The 26,971-nt window shown below is 37.3% G+C and overlaps 1 protein-coding gene across 1 annotated transcript in view; it reads left to right on the forward strand.

Moving 5' to 3' along the window:
• Positions 1–1,903: 1,903 nt before the first annotated feature.
• SEPTIN7 (septin 7) overlaps positions 1,904–26,971 on the forward strand; it is a gene marked incomplete at its 5' end in the record, with an annotated part of 66,767 nt that continues 41,699 nt past the window's right edge. Inside the window, 2 exons of the mRNA XM_052810814.1 lie at positions 1,904–1,930; positions 4,884–4,986. Coding sequence (XP_052666774.1) covers positions 1,904–1,930; positions 4,884–4,986 — 130 coding nt within the window. The remainder of the gene's footprint in view (positions 1,931–4,883; positions 4,987–26,971) is intronic.

Genomic DNA, 26,971 nt, shown 5'->3' on the forward strand with positions numbered 1-26,971 from the left:
CAAAGATAATAGACAGACTTGATGGAAAACAAGGAAAAGAGGATTTTTTGATTGTCAGTGTTCTTCCTTAAAACTCCTTGGAAAGCCACTGATTGTGCCTCCTTTCTCTCTTTTTGCTCATTTACATAGTTACAGCAGCTTGCTGCTTGCTATTAATCCATCGGTTCAGATGATGGATCTAAAAACACCAGCTCTGCAGCTGGTTTATGTGGGCTTTGACATTTTGCTTGGAGGAGACATACACTAAAGTAACATTGAGTGCACAGAGTGGATGCATCAAAAGTCAGCTAAGGCCAAACTTATAATTGTATGTATGGCTTGCCTTTGTTTGTGCTAACTTAGAGCAGAGATGATGGACAACTACAGAGACTTAAAAATGTTAGAAGACTTGATATAAAATGATAGCTGAAATGCAGTGTAGGTGAATGTAAAGTGATAGACACACAGACTGCTTTCGTGCTGTATGCTCAGTGGTAAGCTGTGAACATCTGTTAAAGCTCAGGAACAAGGTCTTGGGCCTGTGTACAGTTCACAGTATTGTCAGCTCAGTACTTGGAAGTAGTCAAAAAAGAAAATTGCGTGTTGGGAATCAATAAGAAAGGGTCAGAGAATAAGAGATACCACATGATCAGACTGTGGATCTGTGACTGTTTTGCATCTTGGATACTGTATGTAGCTCTCACCCTGGCCTCTCCAGACGAGTACAGAGCTAGAATAGTGTTATGGAAGAGCAGCAGACACAATCAGAGGCACGAAATGGTTGCTTCTCAATGAAGTATGCTAGATTATTAAGGCTGTTTTCCAACACAGGTAGTACTGTGCAGCAGTTAAGCCAACAGGTGGGGATTTTGAAATTATGAAGTCCTCCCTTTAACAATGTACAGGTAATCAGAGGGAGTCCTTGCTACAGGGGCTTTTGTGGATGCTCTGTTTACGTGATGCTAAGAAAAGTGTACGAGTGCATGGAAGACAAATCAATCAAATGCTTTTAAAGTGCATAAGCTAGACTGCTGGCCTAGAATGTGGTACTGAGATTTTTTTTTTTTTCCTCTTTTTTGTGTGGGTGTCTTGAAATACTCAAGTATGGGAAGATGTTTAGTGAAAACCAGAAATCTAAAGGGTCTTTGTGATATGGGTTTGTAGTTAAAGTATTTTAAGTGCCATGTTGGTGAACTAGCATAGGTCTCTTGTCATCCATTTAGGTGATGCTGAACAGACACTTGACTTGTGCCCTGTAATTTGTTCTTTATTTTCTGGCTGTTAACCATGTCAGTTATGCCCAAATTTGCAGCAGTGCTCCAGTGCTCAGTATTGCAAATGAAGTGAATTGACACTGTTCCCTGAATGTATAAAGTGACATAGAAATGCAAAATCCTGAGACGCATTTATGATGATGATAGCTGTGATCTTTGTACCTTTCCACTCTAAAATAAAAATATTGTGCAGTAGTGTGGGGAAATGAGATTACATGTTCTGGTGAACACCTCTGAAGAAAATAAATACCCTTGAACCTATTACAGGTTCAGATAGCATATGGTAAGCAAAAAGCACACTGAATAACTAGAGTAAAAACAACTGTTGAATAACTGCCTATATTGATCATTAAATGGCGTGGAGGTCATGTAGTGTGTTATCATGAAATGAAGCTGTTGTATAAACCAAACTAAACTAAGATTACATAAAACACTACGCTAAGCATACTAGATGGAAAGTATTGTGGGTAAATTTGGTCAAATGTAAGTAACTTTTTCTTTCTTTTTCCTTCTCTCCTTACACTGCCCCTGTTTTTCTTTCTGGATTGTTGCTGCACTTGTTTGGACTCGTTGCTCCAATGGTTCAAATTCATCGGTTTACTGGACTGCTACTGGATGTATCCTATTGATACCTTCAACACTGGAAATGATGGAAATGTGTTGTTTACAAAGTAGCTGTAAGTATTACTTTGATACAGATGTATTACAGCTATTGTGGAAATAGAGGAAGCATTAGTGTTTTAGTAGGTGAGCTGAAACTGAGCTTAGGTAGCAGCTGTTTGAAAATCAGGAAGGGATAAAAGTTAAGGGGAAGCTATTGTAAGTATTAGAAACATGAGATCTCACCTGGCACAATGATAATACAGTGAAAGTCAATGCTTCAACAAAAAAAGTAGTAACTTCTTTTAAAAGCTGTTGCAGGAATTTAAGAAACTCAATTCCTAGTTTGTTTCAGTGTGTTTAGAAGTAGCAAGTTATGAACAAATGCAACCATTTAAAAATCAGTATGTTGAGAGCTTCAATTTTAATCGATATTGGTATACCAGAAATCTGAACCTGGCATCCGACTTCAGTTTTTTAAAAGGCTCTTTCCTATGGAGTATAAATGATCACATTAAATACAGCATTAATGCCAAGTGTAACATTTCATACATCCTTCTGGTTAGTAACACTTATATTTCATTATCTAAATGGGTGTAAATGCTATAGACCCACTTAACAGAGCAAACAACCTGCAAGTTGCCATCTGTTCTTGTTTAGCATTTCATACTCAGTGTTCTTAAAATTCTTAGTAGTAAAACTATGCTAAATGTGGAGCTATATATGAAGGGGAAGAGAAATAAAAATAATTTAAAATAAGAATTACATGTAAACCTGTTCTTTTAAGCAAAAGAAGTATTACCTAGATTTAATGAGGGGGTGAGCTGTTTCTGGTAAGCATGACATACATTAAAAGGTATCTAGACATTAAAAGATACAGGTGGTTGACAAGTAGAACTATAAGGAGCACCTGACTGTGATGACATATTTTACATCCGGTAGCATGAATAGCAGTTGCATATCCTTAATAGTTATTAAGGACCTGCACTGTTAAAGAGCTCTTTAATATCTTAAAGAGCACCCACCTACATGTCATATAATATCTCCGAAGCATTGGCTCCTGTTCAGGGTTTTAGATTGTGATAGATTGTATTCCTCACATGTAGTTGTAGTAATAGATGGGAAAAGTAAAACAGTCTTTGGATTTTTAAATTCCTGGCTGATTTTTTCCAATATTTTGAAAACTTTCAGATGAGACTATTGCTGCATCAAAGGCTGAATTGAAACAAAAAGAATCTTAAAAAAAGTTCTTGATGACACAAGGCAAACATTCCTATATTTAGAGAAGTGATAACATTTGTTGCATTGTGTGTATTTGAACTTGAAACTGTAACACCTAGCTTTAGCTGGCTATCATTAGATGTTCCTCTCTTATTCTGTATGAGTTAATGAGTTCAAAGATTCTGCCTTTTTTTAAACTTGAAGGAGAATTGATGCAGTGTATTATCACTAAATGAGAGGTGATACTAATTTGCAGTAGTATTAAATCTATCTTTTTCAAAGTAGTCCTGCTAAGTTTGGACTTTTCAGACTTATTTAAATATGGTGATAGCACCAGTATAATATGTCTTTGCAGTGGTGTAGCATTGCTTGAGAATAATCGTTTGTTTGCCAAATGGAGAAATCAGTTATGTGACTTAAAGCAGAGAGTCAATTCATTGATTAGTGCTGTTGGATTGCAAAGAAGCTAGTTATTCTGGCATTCGGTGCTTTAAAAGGGGAAAGGGATAGTGTTTTACATCCTTGCAAGGAAGGTTTGCTTTAATTAAAAAAAAAAAAAAATTAAACTCTAGGAGTATTACTGTAATAAGTTTATTCTGTCAATTTTAGAAAAAAATATACAAATAAGCACGAGTCAACCACATACCAAACTTAAATTAACCATACTCTATCCCATATACAGAAGTTCTGAGGCAATAGTGCCTGTAGTAGAACAGATTTTTTTTTTTTTTTAATTACTTTTTAGAATTCCTCTATCCTCTTGAAGATAATCTTAGGGAGGGGAATGTAAACTTGTAGACAGCGCTGCAGCTCTGTGGAGGTACATAACTCTCAAGCTCTGAAATTGAGGTAGTATCAAATCACATCCTCTCAGCTTTGGATGGATGTAAAACCTAAAGGCTGAAATCATTGCTCCATGAGAAACAGTACCTTGTATTGCTTTGAGTAGAGTACTCCGAAAGTATTTTCAGATTCTCTGTAAAGCAACTAAACTGTCTTGTCTCATAAGACAATCCTCAGACCTGCTGTGATACCAAACACGTTTCTTGGATTCTACTGGAAGAGCAGTTTAAAAGTAGCATGGCTGGTCTCTGAGGATCGCCAGGTCTAGTACAGTGAGGGAGAAGCATTTTAAGCACCTTCAACATTTTCATTAATGTGGTGAGAAGTAATGGCTAACATCCAGAATTCTCCTCTCTTTTCATAGCAGGCAATGTTCTGAATAACTTCTTCACAGTACAAGGCAACTGAAGTTTTGCCTTAATGGAGGGTGTGTTGCAATGCATGCTGCGTTAGTGTAGATCTAGATTTAACATGAAGGCCTCCAGTTGAGTGACTCGGAAGTAGAGGGCGTCAAGTTAGTCCCAATCATATTGGGGCAGTACCACCATGACTCTCGGGAGTATAGGAAAGCTACACTCATACTACTTGCCTGCATTTCAAATGGGCATTGGAACAAAGTTGATTTTATTTTAATCTGTTTGTGCTTGTACGCTCTAGTGCTTGCGCAGTCATAATGTGGTAATTGTACTTGCTCAAAATACTGTTAGCATAGCTAACTTTCTGTGCCAGTCTTTTGGCTATCCAGTCAAAAACAAATCAATTTTTCTTATTTATTGTTGCAGTTCATTGGACTGTCTTTGATGTAGACAGCTTAGGTTGTTGAGAAGTTGGGTAGATAGCACCTTTCTACAAATGTGAAAATGAAGTGAACATGTAAGTGACTAAAAAAAAAAGACAAGCAAAGTAAGAAGTTACAAGCTTTTCTTTTAACTTTTTTTTTTCTTCCCTAAATATCTCTTGCCTTAGCAACAGAAGAACCTTGAAGGATATGTGGGGTTTGCAAATCTTCCAAATCAAGTTTACCGGAAGTCTGTGAAGAGAGGATTTGAATTCACACTCATGGTAGTAGGTAAGTTTCTTTCTTTGTTGTTGATGGTGATCATTAGAAGTATATTGACGTAGTTCTTAAAATCTATGATGATGATGTAAATATGTTTTGCATGACCTCATGAGAAAATATGGATCTTCCACTTCTAGACTGTTAAATCTAGAGTGTTTAAAAAGAACATGTTGTCTGATATGCAAGTAGATGAGGAGGAGAATGAAGAATGAGAACTGTATAGTTCATACAGTCTAAGAAAAAAGTTTGGTGTGGATCTAGTTTAAAATGTGACTTGCATGTGTGACATAATAGAAGTAATTTGAACTTGGATTTTCATTTGAATAAAAAATTTGAACTGCTTTTATAGTTGCATGCAACATGGCAAACTGGGATCCAAAAGTAAAGTTGAAATCTTTCCTTGCACATAACCAGGCAGCAGGATCCTGTATATCCTGCATTTCTGTGGCCACAAAACTGTGCTATAAAATCAAAGCTTTAATTTAAACAAACCTTTCTAGTTTGTATGGTTGCAAAGGAAAGCAAATGTAAACAGTGTGTTCCCTATGGACTAAAGAGAATGGGAAATTCTAGTTAGTATGGATGAATAATGCCATGCAGAAAGGTTCATTCAGGCTTCAGTGATGACCTAAATTGTCATCTGTCCTTCTAGGACATCAGATTTCCTTTTTTTTCCCTCTTTTGAGTACTTGTATGATAGTAGACCATTATTAAGGTTGGGTATATTTGTATGTAACTGATACGTATATGCTGGATATATGACCCAGTTTTGACATGCTAATCATTAAAAATAATAATAAAAAATGTGTTTTATAATTGCCGGCTGTCTCTTTGTTGATATCTACCTTTATCTTTTGTAATTTGGCTAGCTTGATAAAGCTTTGATGTTTTGTCATCACTACAGTGAATATCTTGTGCAGTTGTTACGTACATGTAGCATGTAACATAATAGTACTATTGACAGAGTTAGAAATCAAGGTCAAATTGGTGAAAACTCATTGTAGATCACTTATAATCTTCTTTTGATTACGAAGTGAGTTAGAATTTTAAAATTTGAGGGTTGCTTTTTTCTTTTGGAACTTGATTACAGGTTCCTTTGTAATCTAGCATCCAAGTACATAATGAATTATTTGGTACAAGACTGTTTAGTCTTACCTAAAATTTGGTTTTTTGCCATCTGTGGGAAAAAGGGAGGAGGAAGGGAGAGAACTGTCTTCATAAAGTATTATTCCAGAATGGGGTATAATTTGTACTTCCAAGTTTCATTCTTGCAAAAAGCAAGTCACTTAAAGCACGAGTAGAGGATGTAATGATGTATTAGAACTGGAGAAAGTGCGTAAAATTACCCTGGTGTTCTTACGTTTGCCTGTAGTACAGTCTAGTGCAGTTGCAGTTACGAGAATTGTAGAAAATTGTGACTGTCAAGAAGAAAAGTTGGTCCAAAATTAGATTGAAAATGAGATGTTGATCAGAAAATTTTGTTACTAGTTTTACGTCTAATATTTTAGTATTTAATACTAAGACTTAATTAATTTGCCATTGTACCATTGTCTGGAAGTTTACTGGGGGAATTGGCAGTAGTTTTCTAAATTAAAAATGCATCTAATTCTCTCCTTCCAACCCCCAAGTATAGAAATCAGATACTTGAAAGTGAGTGTTTAAATAAAATGATGGCTGATGTTTTAGTACTCCAACATCTGGGGAGGGTCGGGGGGGAGAAATGATTGTGTTTCAAAGTGATGTGCTTGGTAATAGTATGCCCTGAAAAAATGTGTCTGTTTTAAACATGAAGATGAAGTAGTTTGTGTATTACTGATCACTTTTGTTGGTAAACATTGTAATGTAATGTGCAATTAGATTCTTGGAATTGTAATTATTGCTGCGTTCATCCTTTGAGATACTGTACTCTGACTTGGTTTGAGGTCTTTAGCTGACATTATGGTACAGTTCTGTAATAGCAGATGGAATTATCTATAATCTACTTACTAAAACTTAAAAGTTTTAGAATGTAGTGCTCATCTGTATATGGTCAGTGCTGGCTGAACAAGAATACTGTATATATCATCTCTTGGAGATAATGTAAAATACTCTCTCACTCTTTCTACTACCAACAATTTTGTGTGCATGGCTGCCTTCTACTGTAGATTGCACAATTACTAGCCTGCTGGCTATGCTTTATTTATAGGTACTTCAGTGTCATTGAGTTACCTGTTTGTTCTGAAATGAAAAATGAGAAAAACAATGCTTGTGGTTGCTAAACAGGTACAAGGAAGAAAACAAATCGTGTTTGGGATGTGCAGTCTCTGTGTCCAGCAATTTTCAGGTGTCTGTGAGGCTTGATATTGCAGCTAATGCATTTGTACAGAAACTACTTTCCAGCTGTCCATTTATTATCAGTTAATATGTATTTTTAATATATATATAATATATCAGTTAATATATAACTGGAATTATCAGTTAAACTTAATAGATGCACATGGTGTGGTATCTGGCTTCTTTGTCTTGAAATATGTAGTACAAAAAGTCACCAGGTCAGTGTTTTGGGAGGGACTTGCCCATATGGTCATACAGCTGTACTGACTGTTGTAGAAACAAATCAGTTTTCAGTTTAACTGTGTAAGATATTTGTCACAGAGGAAGTAGTAAGTACAGCATCCAACAGATCTGACATTGTTTCCAATAGGAATTTTTGCAGGGAGATCAGTTTTACAGAACCTTTCTTGTGCATAAGACATGATGAACGTACTCCCCAGGCTGCTGAGTTACTATCATTGCCCTGGAGATGATTGGGCTGCCCATAGCAGTGTGTGGTGGTTTCCTGCGCTTCTGTTATGCCAGTGGAGTTGGAGAGAGGGCTTTTGTTGAACAGCCTAGAGCATGGTTTCTGGAGCAGGTTCAGGACATAGGTGCTCCTTATCTAAGCTGATCTGAGCTGGTTGGGGGCATTGCTTTGGGAGTGGCTCCATTTCAGCCATGTGGGCAGCGCTCTGTCCTGTAACTTGCTCTTTGAGTCAGGACTCAGTAAAATTACTTTATTTGAGGCCTATAATGCTAGTGAAGTCTTTTCTGTAAATACAGTTGCTAATTTCCAGGTGTTCTGGTGTTTACATTAAAGGTAACTAAAGGGTGAAGTGTTTATGAACTACATACATACAAATCTGAAAAGTTGATGTTAAAGTATCCTTTTATATTTAATGTTTTAAGAATAATTGAAAATTTAACCTTAATAGGAATGGGGGTTACTCTATAACATTTAGCCATAATAAACATTTCAATGTTTATATCTCATTAACCGTATTTATATTTTCTCTAAGTTGTAATGGTTTTTTTTTTTGGTAGTGTTTCTAAACTTTTCTTCCAAAACTGAAGGCTGAGATAGCCAGCCCTTTGTTTTCCTTATTGATCAGTTGTCATTGGAAAGTGATTTGTTTTTAAAATCTTCATGAGACAATGAACTTCATATTAGTCATATTCTAAAAGGCTAATCAGTAGTTTAAATCACGCTATTTGTGAAATGACTTGTTAGTTTTTATTCTACAAAATCAAGCATTTCCTCTGAGGATAAGACATAAAGTAGGCAGAAATATGCATTAAACTGAGGTGTATTTTTGATGTTTTCAAAAGATGACATTTAAATAGTGATTTAAACCAACTAATTCTACCTCTGAAATATTAAAGCTCAACAGTATTAAAAATGCCAACTTTGCCTAGGTAGGCCGCTTCCTTCATAATCTTGTGTAATCTCTTCAAGTATAAGATGTTGAAACACTTGAGAACCCGACATAAATATTTGGTCTGTTTGAAATACAAAGTGTATTCTCTGCATTTTTCTGCTGTATAGGTTTTTTGGAGGAAAGTACATGCTTAAGTCAGATGCTTAAGAAAACTTCCAAAAGTAATACTACTATGGGTAGTAGCTCACAAATTGTGAAATTGTAGTTATGTCTGTTTATTAATATAATTACACTTAAGTAGTGGGCCAGTGTTTTTGTTTTATTGTAATGAGGCGTGGAACAAAGAGTTGCTTTTTCATGTGTCCTTTTTCTAAGCACTGAATCAGGAAATCCTGCTTTTGTTGTTGTTGCATTGAAATTATGCTGGTAACATGATTTGAACCAACACCCAAGTAGATGCAAAGTCATCATTTAAAAAAAAAATTCTTTTCTCCTATAGACTTTATGTACCTAAGAACAATTATTTGGAGTGGCTTTTCTTAGAGCTATATACTTGAAGGTGTTCTGGCTTCATGAGCCTTATTAGAGGTTAGACTCTTAAATTTTATTTTACTTTATTTTTTTTTTTTAAATCGTCTGATTTGCAAAGTGCAGAACACTTACAGTCAAGTGACTTTGCAGAGGACAGTTCCTATTTCTTGAACAACTGTTTGGTAGCTTTGACTCTGAAAGCTGTTTTGAAACCTCTCCTATAGTAAATTGTCTGTTTTGTTTTCTAATTGTCACTTTAGCCTTGTAGATCACCTGTAGATTACAACTTAAAGGAAAAAGTCATGCAGTATTGTCATACTGTTTCATTTGTCATTCTATGCACCGCTCAAATGTTTTGGTTTAAACATGGCTTTTTGGCATGGACACAAAGGAAAGGGCTGTATTTTGCAAGATTCAAGTTGTGTTAAAGAAAAAGCACACTCTGATTTTAAAACACTCGTATTGTTCACTGGAGAAAACTTGGTCTGCTTTAATACTGGTATCTTCTGGTGATGGATCATGTTCTGATTAGAATTACTCCTTTCATTTGTTCACTTTCTGGGGCAGTTTATTCATCGTACCCAGGAGCCTCAGATGCTCACAGCTACTTGTTCTTTGCTAGTCTGATATCCTCCTCCCCCAGTTTTAAAGCCACGAACAAAATCATTAAGCATATGGCAGGGTAGGAAGAATAATTAAGTGAAAAATAACCTGTGGATGGGCAGTACAATTTAATAGAAACCATTTGGGGATGTCGCCAGTTCTTGTTGACCTGCTGTGATTTGAAATCCTTTTAATTAAGCCTTCTGTAGTGTCCCTACTACCACAGTATCTTGAGTATGTGTTTGGCCTTTGGTGTGACCTTCATACTTGGCTTCATAGGATCAGTGAAGTATCATTGCTGAGTATTTGTTGCCTAATTTTGCCATTATTTTAGAGGTCTCTCGGCTCTACTACCATACAAATATAGCTTAAATTAAAACATGCTTTCTTTTAAACCTACTTGAGGGGGAAAAAAAAAAAAAGTGAATTTTGACCTTTCCAGTCAGTTGTTAGCTTCCCTGGGCTGTATTGTTGCATTGTTGGTTATGGAGCTTTTCCTTGTGTATACAGTCAGGGGTGTATGCTGGCATACATATCTTAGAAAGAAAAAGCATATCATGGCAAAGAACTAGCAAAGCCTTTTTTATCTATTGATGTGTCCTGTCTCCTTTTCCCCTGTAACTTCACTTCTTCAGAATACCTCAATTCCCCTAATTCTCTCATCCTTTGAAAACTGTCCCGTGTTTCATGCTACGACCTTGGCTGCAGCCCATTTTGAGCTACTTACTTACATGGTGGCTGACTGTCTGGCCAGTACTGCTGTGCCAGTGGGCTAGGGCCAGATTAGATAGCAGTCCTTCAGTTCCCAGGGTACTCTTTTGGTAAAGAATAGTAGTAGTCTGTGTTCAACTGTTTTGTAGCAGATGTGGCTCCCTTAGGAAACTAGATTTAAAAAAAAAAAATAAAAAAATTAAGTTGCAGGTATTCTGTTGACAAGATTATGAGGTTTCAGTGAAGTACAGAAATCAGAAAAGTTCCTTTCAAGACTTCTGTAACCTTAAAAAAATAATTTACTGCCTTTCATGTACTGGTTCTGTGGATGTGTGTTCCAGCGATGCTGTCTACAGAGTATTAAAATTGATAGCTTAATACTTACATGTACCTGATGGGGATGCCAAAGCAAAATATGTTGAATTTAGGGGAACTGGCAGAGATAGAAATGAAAGTAGTAGAAAACTAGTGGAACTCAGAATGAAGCCGGGGTATTCCTAGAGATGACACATTCCTCTGGAGTAATCTGTATTGATGGAGTAATGCCTTACCAATAGTGTATCCCTCCTTTTTGTGGAAAGAAGTTGATAAAGGTTTTTTGAGAAGGCAGAACAGAAGAACTCTGAAGATCTTTCTGTGGAAAAGAAGTGAGTATCTCTTCAAGATGTGAAAGGTCAGTAAACTAACAGTGAGTTTACTGGCCTGCAATGCATAATTTTCCACTGAGTTACTTTAAGGTGAGAGCTTGAAGTATAGATTCATGTGACTACTTGGCCTCAGTTAGAAAATCTTTTCTCATACTTCTTTGTTGGTTGTATGGGTGGTTTTTTTCAGGTTTTTTCTCCCCCTCTTTCTTTTGTAATGCAATGAAATACAGTTTGCAGTGTGCTTGTTCTTCTTGCCTCTTTTGTGGTATTTTACTGTGCCTTTTTCTAGTGTTGGGGGAAGAAACCTGCACAAAGTCTAAAACCTGATGGATGAAGAGAAACTTTTTACAGTGTATTATTGTTGCAACTCAGTGTTGGAGAAAGTCAGTTAATCTACCTATTTGAGCTTATCTAGAAACCATAGCTCTTCAAATGCTCTCACAAGTTGCTCATAGTGTAGTGTTTTTTGATCACTCAATATAAAAAAAACAATTTTTAATCTTAATTTTTGTTAAGCTTGTTTTAAACATTTCCTTCACTGTGTAATAGCTTAGACTTGTACTGAAGGATGCTTAAAGACTCTAAGGGGCAGAACTGAAGCTGGTATTTAAAATGATTGCTCTTCAATTCTCAATTTTTCATTGTTTGCAACTGCAACATTAATTGGGATTGTAGTGCTTACTGGACAACTTTTAAAGAGCCTTTGGGTTTTTATTTTCTTTATTAACTGTATGGATGCAAAGTTTCTTGAGTAGATTATATGAAAGCCAACTTTAGTATGGTATCTCTTACTGGATGCTTGCTGTCATATGAGTCTTGAGTTCTGACAACTAACCTTAAGTACCAAGTATTATTATATTAAAATATTGCTTTGAAAAATTAAGGGAAGGTGTGGTGGGTTGACCCTGGCTGGATACCAGGTGCTCACCAAAGCTGTTTTATCACTCCTCCTCCTCAGCTGGACAGGGGAGAGAAAATACAACAAAGGGTTTGTGGGTTGAGATAAGGACAGGAGAGATCACTCATCAATTACTGTCATGGGCAAAACAGACTCAGCTTGGGAAAATTAACTCAATTTATTACAAATTAACCAGAGTAGGGTAATGAGAAATAAAACCAAATCTCAGAACACCTTCCCTCCACCCCTCCCTTCTTCCTGGGTATAACTTTACTCCTGGATTCTTTACCAAACCCCCCCAGCGGCACAGGGGGACAGGGAATGGGGTTTACAGTCAGTTCATCACACGTTATTTCTGCTGCTTCATCATCCTCAGGGGGAGGACTCATCACACTCTTCCCCTGCTCCAGCATGGGGTCCCTCCCACAGGAGACAGTCCTCCACGAACTTCTCCAACGTGGGTCCTTCCCACGGGCTGCAGTTCTTCATGAACCGCTCCAGCATGGGTCCCTTCCACGGCGTGCAGTCCTTCAGGCACAGACTGCTCCAGCGTGGGTCCCCCACGGGGTCACAAGTCCTGCCAGAAAACCTGTTCCGTGGGCTCCTCTCTCCACAGATCCGCAGGTCCTGCCAGGAGCCTGCTCTAGCGCGGGGTTCCCATGGGGTCACAGCTTCTTTCGGGTACCCACCTGCTCCAGCGTGGGGTCCTCCATGGGCTGCAGGTGGATATCTGCTCCACCGTGGACCTCCATGGGCTGCAGGGGGACAGCCTGCCTCACCATGGTCTTCACCACAGGCTGCAGGGGAATCTCTGCTCTGGCGCCTGGAGCACCTCCTCCCCCTCCTTCTTCACTGACCTTGGTGTCTGCAGGGTTTTTTCTCTCACATGTTCTCACTCCTCTCTCCGGCTGCCGTTTTCCGTCTGTCCCAACTTTTTTTTCCTTCTTAAAAATGTTATCACAGAGGCGTTACCACTATCACTGATTGGCTCGGCCTTGGCCGGTGGTGGGTCCGTCTTAGAGCCGGCTGGTATTGGCTCTGTCAGACATGGGGGAAGCTTCCAGCAGCTTCTTACAGAAGCCACCCCTGTAACCCCCCCGGCTACCAAAACCTTGCCACGTAAAGCCAATATGGAAGGTTTTGTAAAGCTTTGGTGGTTGTATTTAAACTAATCTAAACTTAACTGCTTGTGTTGGCAGCGTTTTGGCCAGAGCCTAATTTCTATTTCAAAATTCTTTGTTTCCTGGCAAAGGTTTTTGAGGAAAGAGACTTCTACCTAAGCGTGTGTATGTGAATCCATAATTTGGCAAAAATCTGCCTGTAACCTAATTGGCTTTTATTTCTTTAAACAAGTGATGATTCTCTTGGAAACATTTTCTTTTTTCTATTTCATATATCATTTCCTTGTCAGGCTCGTAACAAATTGTATGAATTCTTTTACTTCAATCTGTATTTAAAACTGGGTCCCTAATAGATGAATTCAGGGAATTTCATGAAAACCATCTAATGAGATACCATTCTCTGCATTGTGTAGGTCTCATCTTCACTGTCTTTTTTTAAGCTTTGCGGAGTTTTTCAGTACTTACCTACATAATTAATCCTGTTGCGGTATTAGCTGTCTTCAGGCCAGTTGTAACTTTTGCTGTGTTTCTAACTACATAAATAGGTGGTTTTTCTTATCCTAGCTTACCAGTTTTTATTTTATTTTTAAATAAAAATGTCCTTGCTTATTTTACACATCTGAATATGTGCGCACATGCACACAAACACACAGTTACTCTGTTGGTATTTCATGTATTACAGTACGCTGGTTCATGATGGTGAGATCAGCCTTTGAACCTGGTCCTTGTTCCTGTTGGTGACAGGCTTGTAGGTCACAATTTAACTGAAATGAATGAATCTGGGGGTTTTGATGTTACAGTAAGAATAATTAATCACTGCATGATGTTCTTGTTATGCTTTTGTAGATGCTCAGATGTAATGGTGTTTAATGTAATGTGTGAACTTAAACGTGTCTTAGAGAAGGTACCTTAACTAATGGATACATTTTACTTCTTAAATTGGTTATCAAGGTGGCCAACACTTATTTCGATTCTACCCTCAAAAGTCAACAGATGTCCTGAGCTGCATTGGTAAGGTGTGAGCTAAAAGTTGCACATCTTGTAAGCAATGACCTGTTAGAAGTCACACTACTACCGTTTCCAGTTCCTTAGCCCTGGATAATCAGGTGCCAGTTTACTGCAGGCCTGGTTTTGGGACCATCTTTGCTACAAGCCCGGGTCGAGATTCAAAGTAGAAGTCAGGTTTTTTGTATAGATAAATATGCTGTATGAGTTGAAAACTGCTTCTTTCTTCCTGTTGGCTGAAAATGTTAGGCTTGCCTGCTGTATCAAGAAATACTGACAATTGCATGAATGAATAGGTTAATACTGTAACCAAAGTGATATTCTTGGATGGAGTATTTGTGGTCTAAATATCCAATTGTAGTTAAGCCACTGTGACCCATTAAATGTGACTCTTCTGACTCAATATGCTTGTTTTCCCTCTGGCTGATTTTGCAATGGTCAGTTCAGATCTTCACTGTGAAACCATTTGAATATGTTAAATTTTGTTCCTTTTCCCAGTGTTTTTCTGTATGTAGTATGGCTATTGCATGTAACTGTTCCGTTTTGGTTTTTGGATGTTTTTCTGTTGAGCTTCTGAGCACATTTACTGACAAATTAGAGTTTATACCATACTCTTGTCTATAATTTCTTTTATTGAAGAGAATGAACATCTTCTAAGAAGAATTTTTTCTCACTTCTGTTCTGGTGTTGTAGTCTGTTTTTTCTAGTCATTTACCATAATATAATACTTAAGGCAGAATATTTAGACTTATTAGTGGTTGGAGGTGAGAAAGGCTGCTGAAGCTGACTGTTTCATCAAATTAGTTTTTCCGTTTGTGTTCTTGTCAGCCTTTGCTTCCATCCCAATTTTTCACTGTAGGTAGTCTTGTTATGCATACCAAGAGCATAAATGTAAGAACTCTTACGCTCTATGTTGGAATGGTGCTAAGTTTCTGTCAGTGTCAATATAAACTGTATTAAGTGTGTAATGATGCTATTCAATGTAGTTCCTTCCCTCTATTAAGCTTGAAGTGAAAGTTTTTTGGAGGGTCCTGACTTCCTAATTTCACAAGCAGTTCTGGCTTTGTATCACTGAAGTTTTTGACTTCTATCACTGATGAGGCTTTAAGCCAGAAATTATGCTGATATCTTATAACCGAAACTACAAGTGTGTCAAAGCTAATGCAAAGTGCATCATTCTGATACTTGTTCGTGAAACTTCTGCTGTGAAGGGTAAACAAGTGTTTTTCATAGGGCAGACACTTCTCCAGAAGGGCAGAAATGGTCTGCAATTTAAGAGAATTAAACTCTTGGCCTTGGGCAAAATGAGAATCAATGCAACATAAGGACATAAATAAATGCGGGACAGATAAGGACAGCAAGTGTCAGTTCTAACAGCATCTGGCTCTGGTAGTTTACTGCTTGGGATGTGTGAAGTGGTACTGCTTTCTATGTAAGGTGACAGCTTGCTTATTTGAAAAGAATCTGAAGCATTCCCAGGTAATATCTCTTAACTGCAAACAACAGTGCTTTTTTAAATAGAAATTTTGCAGTCTGAAGTCATTATATGTAAAGTTTTGAATTTATGGGCTAATCCTGAATCTTGGGTCCATTTTCTATTGCTAAGTCACTTCAAAAATAGTAATTCAGTGGTCTGAAAGCAGTTGTTGGATATCTGTGGAGCACTTTGCAGTACAGGCTAACAAGCATTGTGTTAAAATGAAAAACTGTGAAACAAACCACTGCTGAAAAATATAATTATCAGGTAAGCAGTTGGTGACACTTCATAAGCTTGAATGGCATGGAGCACAAAAGAGAATTCATTGTACCTATGCATCGATTATTATTACTGCCTTGATCCACATTGCATATGTCTTTTATCTTTCAAGATAGAAATGCTATGCTTTGTATTCAAAAGCATGGTAGGGAACCATGTGTTTTAGAAGCAAGGGACATTGATCTTCAGTTTGTTCCAGTGTTTTGGAACTTGCTGTCCTTGATCTAGTCTCATTTAAGACCTGTATTTTTTGACCTTAAATGTTACTTGCCAGTGATATAACAAAATGTTATGTTCCACTGTGATGGAAATGCCCATTATCAAGGCTCTGGTTGTTGCCAGTCAGACCAACAGTTCACTAAATTAAAGGATTTTGAACTATTGCACCAAATGTAGTTGGATTTGTATTCTTTTAGAGTAATCTGGTTTTTGTTACAAATGGGGTAATCTCAGGAATATTCTGAAGTTGTCTCATGAAAGATCTGAATAGTTCACCTGTGATACAATATTCTGGTAGAGAGCTAGTTGAGCTTTCATCTATAAATATCTCCTCAAACCCTATGATGTAAATCTGTAAAACATTTACTTGTATCTGTATTAAACTGTGATCCATTAATTTGCCTTCACATCTACGTGATTTTTTCTGATGAGGAGCTATTGTTAAATTTTCTATCCCACGCTGCAGAGTTAAAAGGGAGCTGTAGGTTTTCTGAGAGTAAACTTTTTTGTTTGTCTTTAAAGTCAGCAATTCTCTTTTACCATCTGCTCTTCCTTGGTTTAAGGTATGAGAAAGTTTACTGTCAGTTTCCGGTTATTTCTGCTTCACTGTTTTCCTTATTGGCTATTTATATCTGCCACTGATGAAGAGGATTTGGTTTGCTTTCTTTTTTTCACCCCCAGAAAATGCTTTACATGACAAGTGGCACAGTCTGTCTAAGAGGCCTTTGAGCAATTGATGTAATACCCTGAAGTAAAATACCATTGTCTTCATGTAGGATAGCATAAGTAACAGAAGGAGCTCTTTAAGACAAGCTTGACTCTGAACGTCAGTTTTCTGGGGTCTTGGATAATGTGTGATGGTGTTTTGCTTAATGACCTGTAGAGAGGTTAGCAACATAAAATAGTATTGAAGTTTAATTGTAATTATTTTTAGGGGGATTTCCCTTCTGAACTTACTACATTCTGGTCACCAGAATTCTAATCTTGTATCTCCAGACTTCTGGCAAAAGACTCAGGGAATGTAGAAACCTTTGAGATGGTTGCACGGGTTTGTGGCTAACCATTCTTCTGTGCTCCCAGCAACAGAACTGAAGTTGTGAAAAGAAATTTTGTCATCTCTTTGTAGACTTTTAGTTTATGGCACTCCTTGCTCTGAAAATGCCAAAGGTAGCCTTGTTAGTGCGAGTCTTCTGATGCAGAAAGAAATAGCGTTAAATAAAATTCCAACCACTGTGTTTCCATGTACTCTGAAGCATGTGTGAGGGGACTAGTGCAGGGGTTAGCATGAGCAGGACAAGTGAAACCCCTTGTCCCACACACCAGGTATGTTCCACAGCACTACCAGTTGTGGTCCCTTGATTAACTTCAGTGAAACTCTAGTGAAGTCAGACCTTGAAGAGCATGATCTTGCCTGCTACACCAAATCCCCTCCTGTATGTAGATGACTGTATCAATAAAAATAGCATTTTTACATTCACTTTTCTGTAAAGCTGTGCTGGAATTTTTCCATTTTTGTTCTTTTATGGTCTAGGGTGCTTGCAGTACATAAAATTTTTATTTGAACGGTTATTTCAAGGGTATATTTTGTCTCCTACTTCTTCCTGAGTAACTGAGGCTAAAAACCTAAACCAATTACCACTGCAGGGAAATGTCTTCTATCAGTGATTTTGCAAAATCAATACCTTCTTCTCCTACAATACAGGTAGAGCTTAATTCAATAATGCATGTTACTTATTACTTTGCTCAATGGACTAATACAGTCTAGTGGCTGGAAAACTAAATCCATGTACTTTTCTTACAAGGAAATAAATACTGTGTTTCTGAAATACAGTTCTTGCTCTGTGCATTTTGGTCTTTTTACCTGCTGTTGTTGAACTGTTTAATAGTGAGGTCACTCTATGATCAAACATTTTTAGTGACTGAATGCAAAGAAATGAGTTAAGACTTGGATGATTGGGCCAGATTTTAGCCTTAAGTATTCCTTGAATTGGAACAATTTGGCTTGAATTATCAAAGCTATTTCAGTCTATACAATATGTAAAAGGATTGGATTTTTATATGCTTGTGGTTTGAACTGAGGGCACTGTCTAAATTTTTATTTGACTGAATTTATCTGCTTTGGTCGATTTATGTCAAATGGCAAGCATTCAGAAAACTGAGTAAATAAAACTGACTCAGATGAAGTGTTTTATGAGCTTTGCAGATACTTGGACTGCTTGAGGTTCTACTCAAAACCAGCTTCTGCTTTAAGTAACAAAACCATTTATTCTACAACTAATTGCAAAACATTTTTATACACCTGTCTAATTAGAAAGAAATTGAGACCTGAAAGATCAAAACAGCAACTCTACTACATCAACTCTGTAATCAACAGACAAGCTTCTAGGCAGTGTATATATATACATATCTTCTTGTCCCTCAGTTTTGGCACTCTTCTGAAATTTTCTGTGTGTCTGGTTTTTTACTAAAAATAAACTCAGTTTCTTAGAAGTAATTTGCTTCTGGGGCACAGCATAGAATACTGTAATTGTATTTTCTAATGCCTGTTAAATTGTGTTGAGTGGCTGACTGAGACCAGGCAAGGATACAGACAGCAGCATAAGTAGAAAATGCAGGATATCAGAAGGAGGATCAGCATAATGACAGTAGCTGAAATCATGACATGGCACTATTTGGAGAAAGCAGGTATCTGCTTTTGTCCTCTGTCAAAACTGGGTATTGGATATTGGGTTAGATAAAATAAGCTAGGTCCCATTTTGAAGTCACAGTTGATGACAGTTTATGAGCGTTTCAGGAAGGTGCTGGTATGGAGCGTTTGGTCAGACCAAAGGTTCAGTACATAGCTTTTATTGAAAAGGCTTATTGAATTCTTTTAAAGTGTTAGTGAGCAATTGTCTCACTTTATGTTCATGGTGAAAGAGCAGTTGTGTTTCAGGCTAGATTTTTTGGTTTTTTTTATTTTTCCTTGTACTTGGGATCACACTTTATACTGGAGTTTTCTGAAAGGTCTTTTGTATGTTACCTATGGCTATGTAATATCTGGGGAAGCAATGTAGGTTTTAAGTGGAAGAAGGCAAGGAAAAAGCAAAATCCTGAGTTTGTGCACAACGATGATTCATTTGTCTGTATGGTTTAGATGCTAGATAGGAGTCTTTACCATTCAGCTTTCTCATTTTACTATTTAGGCGGTTTCATTTTCCCTCAAATAAGGCTGAAATACAAAAATGCTTTTATACCATTTCAATAAGAAGTAGAGTTCAGGAAGTTGTAAGACATTGACAGTTTGAAAGGACTTGGAAATCTTTATGAATCTAATACCCTTTAGAATTTGTCTCTGGTTAAATTTGTGTCCTGACATGCTTTGCAATTGCTAATCAGGTGAAGTTAGGCCATTTTCAGTTTCTCATTAGCCAGATACTGTGAATATTTTATTAAAAAGTAGGTTTTTAACCAAAGATTAAATAGGGTTGCCTCAGATAGAAACTAGCATTTGATTAAATTGCACATAATGACAGTTTTTATTTGAAGGACACTAATTTGAATATGCAAAGTGTGAAGACCTTTGTTGGTGTATGTCTTTTTTAATAAACTGTTAAAGAAAAGATCATTCAATTGAGTAAACCTGTAGTTGATTGTCTTATTCCTTTAGCATTTTAAAACCGATATGTTTATTGCATCATTTTTTGTGCCATTGGAAAGCAGGGCAAGAAAGGCTTCCCTGTTACTAGTAAGTAAGATGAGCTGATGGCAGATGCAAAGAATTTTTTGTGCTTATTCAAATAAGGTTATGTTTGTCAACATTGTGTTTTTACCAGTTTCCTTAACTGACTGCTGCTGTCAACTTAAAAAAAAAAAAAAGTAAAATCAATTTCATGAATGTGGAATATGATTAATATTTAAATAAATAGTTTATTGCAATGAAATAATAATTCAAAAAGCCCAACAGCCATGCTTCACTAAGGATATTGTGTCCTTGTTTGCATGTTTCTAAGTGGTTTAATTTGGATATACCTTTCTAAGGTTAGGTTATCCTCGACTTGCCAAATGCAAAAATAAGCACTAAGGTCAGGGCCCTAGCCTCAGTAAAGATTAATCTTTACTGACTGCATTTTGTGGTTTTGGGGAGGCATTTTATAACTTGTTCTATGTGCTGTTCTTATTCATGCTTTATGGAATGCTCCCTCTTGAGAAGTTGCCCTCTCTCCCCAGTTAAGTGGTTAAAGGTTTAATTTGCATTTTCATCCATATCCTTGGCTGTAAAACTTTCAATTCTGCATAACCACCTTCCCTATCCAATCAATAACAAAGTGGTGGGATTTTTTTGGTTTTTCTATTTTCTGGTTAGTTTTTTGTGGGTTTTTAATAAGGAGGAGAAAGCTGCTTGCTAATTGTCTAGCTACTGAGAAGTAGACCTTTGCAGGTATATTAGAAGAGTCAGTACTTCCTAGAAAAAGCATCACATCTTAAAAGCTGGGGTTTTTTTCTTCAGGTAGACACAATGTTCTAACACCACCCGTTGTCAATGTACTTTAGAGGAAGCTTGAGGCTGACTCTTATTGGATAAGTATTTGAGAGCCTTTAGCACTTTTAACTCTGCAGAAAAGATAAAAAATTAACTTTGACACAGTTAGAAATATTGCGATTGTGGTATCTTTGAGAGGTAGATGTATATGCCAAATTTAGGTTGGCAGTAATTGCTCTGTATTTCCTCTCTTGAGAATTTCCCCATGAAGTGTCTCTTTTTTTGAAATACCTGTTTTTTTCATGTAAGATATTTCTGGTGCATATACTAGTACTGACAGTATTGTCTGAGTGACATGAACACCTCAATAAATATTACCTGTTTATTATGAAGAGGCATAAATACGCAGCTTCTCTTACTTGTAATGAAGGGCAGTCTCAATTTGCTGTGTAAGATTCCACCCTGGCCCCGCCCCCCCCAGCATTTTATATAAAGTCTCTTCAAGCTGAAGTTTTATGATAGGTTTTGTTACATATAGAACAAAAGGATTTAAAAAAACTCAGCTGGGTTTTCTTGATAACAGCGAGAAGCTTTTAAATGAGGTGTATTTTTTTAAAAACAAACAAACAAAAACCCAGGAGAAATAAACAAGTGAGAAATTCTAATTTTCCAGCTAAGAAGACTAAGATAACTAAAAAGACTATCTTTGTTTCTGTAGATGATCACATATGACTTTTTAGTTAAATTGTGCCTTGATTATATTTATGCTTCTGAGAATGGAAGATCAAGGGCCATATCTTACATGCCTTTCTACCTGTTTTGTTCAAGCTGCTGTGTCATAGTAGTACTGCTGAGTATGTTTAGCATCCTTACATGTCCAGTAAATTGTAGAGATCTTGTTTCTGATGTTTCTGGCTGCAGCTTTTTTTGTTGATGTACTTTGGACCCCTTCTGGAAGGCTTTTTATTACTTGCTGTTCAAAAACATCTTTAGCTCTTTCCACATATTCTAACAAAGTGACTTGTGTATGTCAAAACATATGTATAGCTTCAGAGTTACCTGCTTCTAGAAGCAAGCTGAAGCTGTGGTTCTTGAAGCTATTCTAGGAGCAAGTGAGGACTTGATATGCTGCGTCTGAAGGTGGGAGAGTGAAGGTGAAAACAGAAGACAAAGGAAACTTCTTGTATTGCTGTTTAGTCTTAAGATGTAAATTTTGATTTGCAAAAATAATTAGTAATTGAATTTCCATGGATAAAAAGGTGGAAAAATATGACTGGGACATATATTCTTGCTGTGTGCTGCCCTCTCAGTTCGAATCCCACGATTCAGATTTAGCATTGGGTGTTGCTGAAGAAGTGGAAACTGCGTGGCTGGCTGGTGATAAGGTAGGCAGGGACAGCAGAGAGCTGTGGTTCATGGAGAAGTTTCCTTGGTCAGATCTGCTAATAGAGGTGAATTTCTGTTCAGCCTCTTGCAATATGCCACAGGAGGTTGTTGGACAGTACCCCACTACCCACAAGGATTTCTCTTACCTCAAACCTGCTGAATACCACAGCTTTTTGTGATCTTTCTTTGAGGTGACTGAAGTCCTTGCAAATGAGGATAAGAGGACATATTGGAATCATGCAGTTGAGTGAGGTGGAGGTGGTGTACAGTGTTTCCCTAAAAGGTTAGGGTAAATGAGTTGCCACTTGACACAGTTTGTTACAAAGATCTGTTAGGGGAGGCTTCTTGTCTGGCTAAGTTGGGCAGGTTACCGTGCCTTGGACATTGTGCATAGACACTCTGTTCAGAGTGAGTGCAATTGCCGATATTCCACTTAAGCTTTTGGAATTGGTCTGAATATTGTATCATGGGGCCTTTTTATAAGCATAAATTCTTTTCCATATTTCTTTCATCAGAAGCTTTTCTGCCGTTTTTGTTACATGTGAGCTCATTGGGTGTTTCCTCTTGAAGGCTTAAATGTGTTTTGGTCCTGCCCTTTCTGTCATCAGAGTATCACTAAATACATTAGGCAGTCCTCTGGGTAAGTCTTTTTTTTTTCTGACTTACATGATTCATGTCAAAGAAAGATAGGCATCTTAAAGGTTAAGTGCAGGATTAGGTCTTGCACAGATGTGGTGGTTCATTTGTTCATGGTCCGAATCGTGCTATGGATCTATTGACTCCTGCCATTCTGAAGGATTGTCTCGCTTTTTGCTTTGTAGCTTGCTGAGAAGCTGGGTCAGTTTATTGGCTTCAAAGAAGGGTGTTTGGCACAATACTTCAATCTAAGTCTCCATCTAAAACTATAGATCGTAACAAATCAGCTCCATCCAAAACAGCAGAACATACTGGTTTTCAGAGTCCAGTATGGCTGTAAAGAATGCAAAAGAATACATGGAAGCTATTCCAAAGCTCTTTGCCGCCTTCAGCTATTTTGAGACATTTCATTTCATTCTAAGCTAGTTAGAGACCTTCAGTATAGGAATATGGATTTTATATTTTTTTTATAAATAAAGCCTGGATATGGAAATTACAGTTCTATGTTTTGTCTGGTTTTTTTGTAAGAGTCTTGCAAAATAGTGAAGAAAACTTTGAATACTTTAAAAAAAAAAATTCCCAACAAAGTGTAAGTTTTGCTAAAATGCAGTAACATTTTACCTTTTTTATTTGTGTAGATAAGTTGTTGTGTAATGCTGTTTTTGAAAGTTGGTGTGGGTTTTTCAGTGGGTTTTTTGTTTGTTTTTTTTACCATGTCTATATTCCCTGTTGGCCATATTTGAGTTTATGCATAGTGACTATGACTTGTACTATGTTGATAATTTAACTACTCAAGCCTTTTGAAACTACTCTAGCTTGCCTTTCAGAACAGGCTTCTTAGTATCTTGGTTCTAAGCCTGCTAATTAGCAGTTAGCCTTGGTCATAAATCAAAACTAAGCACTGTTTGTGTATGCTATGAACAGGATGAGTTAATAGAGCTTTCTGTCTTGTTACATGGATGTTTTTCTTGGCACTTTTTGTTTGAGGGTACATGAAAAGTAGTAGTTTAATGTTGATCCTTCTCAGTTAAATGCACTGGAGTTCTAAAATAGTTTTTTTTTTTATGTACGCTTTGGGTCCAATAGTGCTTTTGGAAAGGAGTGAAAAAGATAAGGACAACTTTAAAGCTGCAGTGGTGTGGGTGTTTTGGTTTTGTTTTTCAGTAATACTGGTTTATTTAGTTTTACATAAAGCTTGTATGTGAAAAGGTTCTCAAATATGTTGTTTTCTATGAAGTCTTATGAGATCCAGTGCATAGTGACACATTCAGGTAGGAGTATGTTTGCTATGTACTGTGCCATCCTTCGTTTTCAGAACTGTGAAGACAGAGATTGCATTAAGTTTCCCCCCACTATGATCCAAAGGTGCTCAATTCATTTTCTTGTCAGACATTCATATGTACTTGCCAAAATACTACTCAGAATAGTCTAACCATATTCTGCAGCTTGTTGCTGCCTGGGTCAGTGGACTAATGTTAGATTTGTAAATAAAATGTATTCAGTGGGTTATGAAATCTCTGAGAGTAGGAGTGTGGTTGCAAAAATTGCATGGTTTTACATAGTCTATTTCAGGTTTGTTTTCTTGGGCAGGATTCCCAAATAGAAGGTTAAGAGAACTGATTTCTAGTCCCTGTTTGATAGTGGAGTCAACTGGTTGCTCCCAATAATTATATTCCACTTCCAAGATACCAACATTATTATAATTTTCAGCTTTGACTCTGGAAGGGGGAGCATCTCTGCTATTCTGCGCGAATCCTGCTGCCTTGGTTGGCAAACCACCACCAAGTTTTGGTGGGGTTGGTGAAAGTGGCTGTTGACGCAGTGGGGGCTGCTGTAGGTAGTCTGAGGGGATGAGGACTAGAAAGTACTGCTCTGTTATAGAGGAAACAATGCTTCTGTGCTTGAAGGGAGAGGGCATAAACAGACCAACACCAAGGCTCTGGATAAGAAAGTTGGAGTCCAAAAGCATTAATACAGATGTGTATGAAATATAAGGAAAAAACTGGTTTGGGTGTGTTCTTCTCTTGGTTGAATAAAAGCTTACTTCCTCACTCCCATCCCTGGGTGTGGGAAGACAGACCCTTAAGTTTTGAGGAAAAGGAAAGTTTGTTTCCTTTCTGGATTGAATGTAAATTATACCCCTATAATTGGATAGTTTATCTAGGAAAAAGCTTTTAGATAACTAAGGCCAGCAACACTCATGCGGAAGAGCCCCTTGAGACTGGGGAAGTATTCTGCATTTAGATTTTAAAATTGGTGCTTTTATAGCCTAATTTGGGATTGCAGATGTCTGTGTAAAGTATCAGTGCTGTTTTTTCCCCATACCTTTTGTCTGGCACCAGAACACTTGTTCTTCCTTATGGGTGGAACACTAAGTGATCATGCTGCCTGTTGTCAGTTTCCTTTTACTCTACCACCTCTCACTAGATGACACTGGGGCATCTTGAAGAATTTCAAAAGGTGCCAAAGACTAGAAATGTCATGTAACTATATAGAAGTTGGGTTTGCAAAGTTTTTATAGGATTGTTTGACTTTCTCTCCCTGGGGGTCAATATAAATAAGCTTTTTCTATTCCACAGTTGGTGTTAGTTGGCTGATTAGTTACCACAAGTGTTACTGGCTAGCAGGTCTCACTTATGTTTCTGGTCTGACAAAACAGCATGCTAGATGGTTGCATCTACAGGGGAGTTTTAGCTCTGATCGTAATTCCATTCTTGAAGTGAATCTCCCAGTTGTTCCCATTTACTGGGCTTTCATTCACATCGTGGGGCAGTCTGGCGGAATGCGAACTTGGTATCTTTCAGAAAAAATACTAAATCAGAAGATTCTGTCAGGGATTACATCTAGTAGTGTCCATTTGCTAATTAGTATTCAGTCTGTCTGCCTTGAGGCTTACACTGAGGACGCTTTTCAGGAAGAAAACAAGAGAGGGAAGAGGACTGAAAGAGGAACCTGCACTAACTGCCTGGTGGGAAGTGATGGCCACTGGTGTCTAGAAAACCAAACTTGGTTCTGCCAGTTATGGAACAACTTGTACAATAATAATGCATAAAATTTATAAACATTTTTGTAAGTATATACTTGCAATTAAGCCTGTATTAACCATTTCCAAATTAAGACAATTTTTCTGAGCATAGCTGTTGTTCCAGTAAAAGTGTAAATGTGGCCTTAGGTGTAGTCAAGTCTTAATTAGTTCTCGTAGTACAACTTCTTATGCAAATTTTGCAGTGTTTGGCTTTTCTTGTATGTAGGAAGTAGTTCGTATTTTCTGTGAAGTGATGCTCATTTCTTTAAAAGGAGAAAAAGCAAGGTGTCTAGTAGCAAGTTTTAGAAGTTTTTTTTGCGTAGAAACTCTGAGAATCCGTAAAAGCACATGACACATTTAACATGCAGGCTGTAAGCTGTAACTTAAACATTGCAAGTTAAATTGAATTAGCCACAGTAGTTCTGACCACTTTTTACAGATGGATTGCTTTGTCAATTGTTGAAAACTTGTCAGTGGTAAAAGCTTCAAGCTTGTTCATCTTAATTCTGTAAATGTCGAGGTGTTTAGCACAGACAGGTAGCACTTGAGGATCTGCAGTGGGCTTGCTGAGTTTGCTTTTCCTAATGAGGAAATTAGCAGATAGTTCTGTTTCCTCTTTGGATGGTGGGTTTTTAATGATTCCCCCCCTCCCCGTTCCCATTTGTGACATTTGAAGATGGTCAGGCATGTAGAAGCACACAGGAATGTAGGTATAGTGTGTCTGGAGTAGACTTGAGTGGCTTCCAAATGCTTGCTGAGTAAAGGCCAATAGTTGTAATGATTTCTAAGATCAGGAAATTGATCCTAACAGCAAAAAGAAACCAGTGAAATCTCTTTAAAATCTCGTTGGTAATAAAGATGTGACCAATGTTTTTGTGCTTCTGTACAAATGCTGTGAAATCAATATAGCTTTGAGCAAATCTGACCTGATTTGAAATAACAAATTTAATACTAGAGAGTATCTTGCATCTGCTATCAGAGGAACTATAGCTGAAATGACCTTTATTTCTTAGTGTGCTGCAGACATTACTGTTGTCCAATCCCTTTAAAGATCTTAATGTAGCTCTTTATGGGCTATTTATATTTAAATAAATACATAACAATTAAAAAAACCCCAACTATACTTTGGGACTGGAAAAAGCCATCCAGGTCAGTTTATCTGGTCTTCCTCACTCATGGTAACTAGCCCTTTTAATCATTGCAATGAAGCCTTTCAAATTAAAAAATGCTGTGCCCCCCCAGCCCCAAAACCAAACAACCCCAACCTCGGCATATGCATTTTGCTGAAATACATTCAGTAGGCCTGGTACAAGGACTTCA

This window comes from Harpia harpyja, chromosome 1 (assembly GCF_026419915.1).
Source record: "Harpia harpyja isolate bHarHar1 chromosome 1, bHarHar1 primary haplotype, whole genome shotgun sequence".
NCBI classification, from domain to species: domain Eukaryota; kingdom Metazoa; phylum Chordata; class Aves; order Accipitriformes; family Accipitridae; genus Harpia; species Harpia harpyja.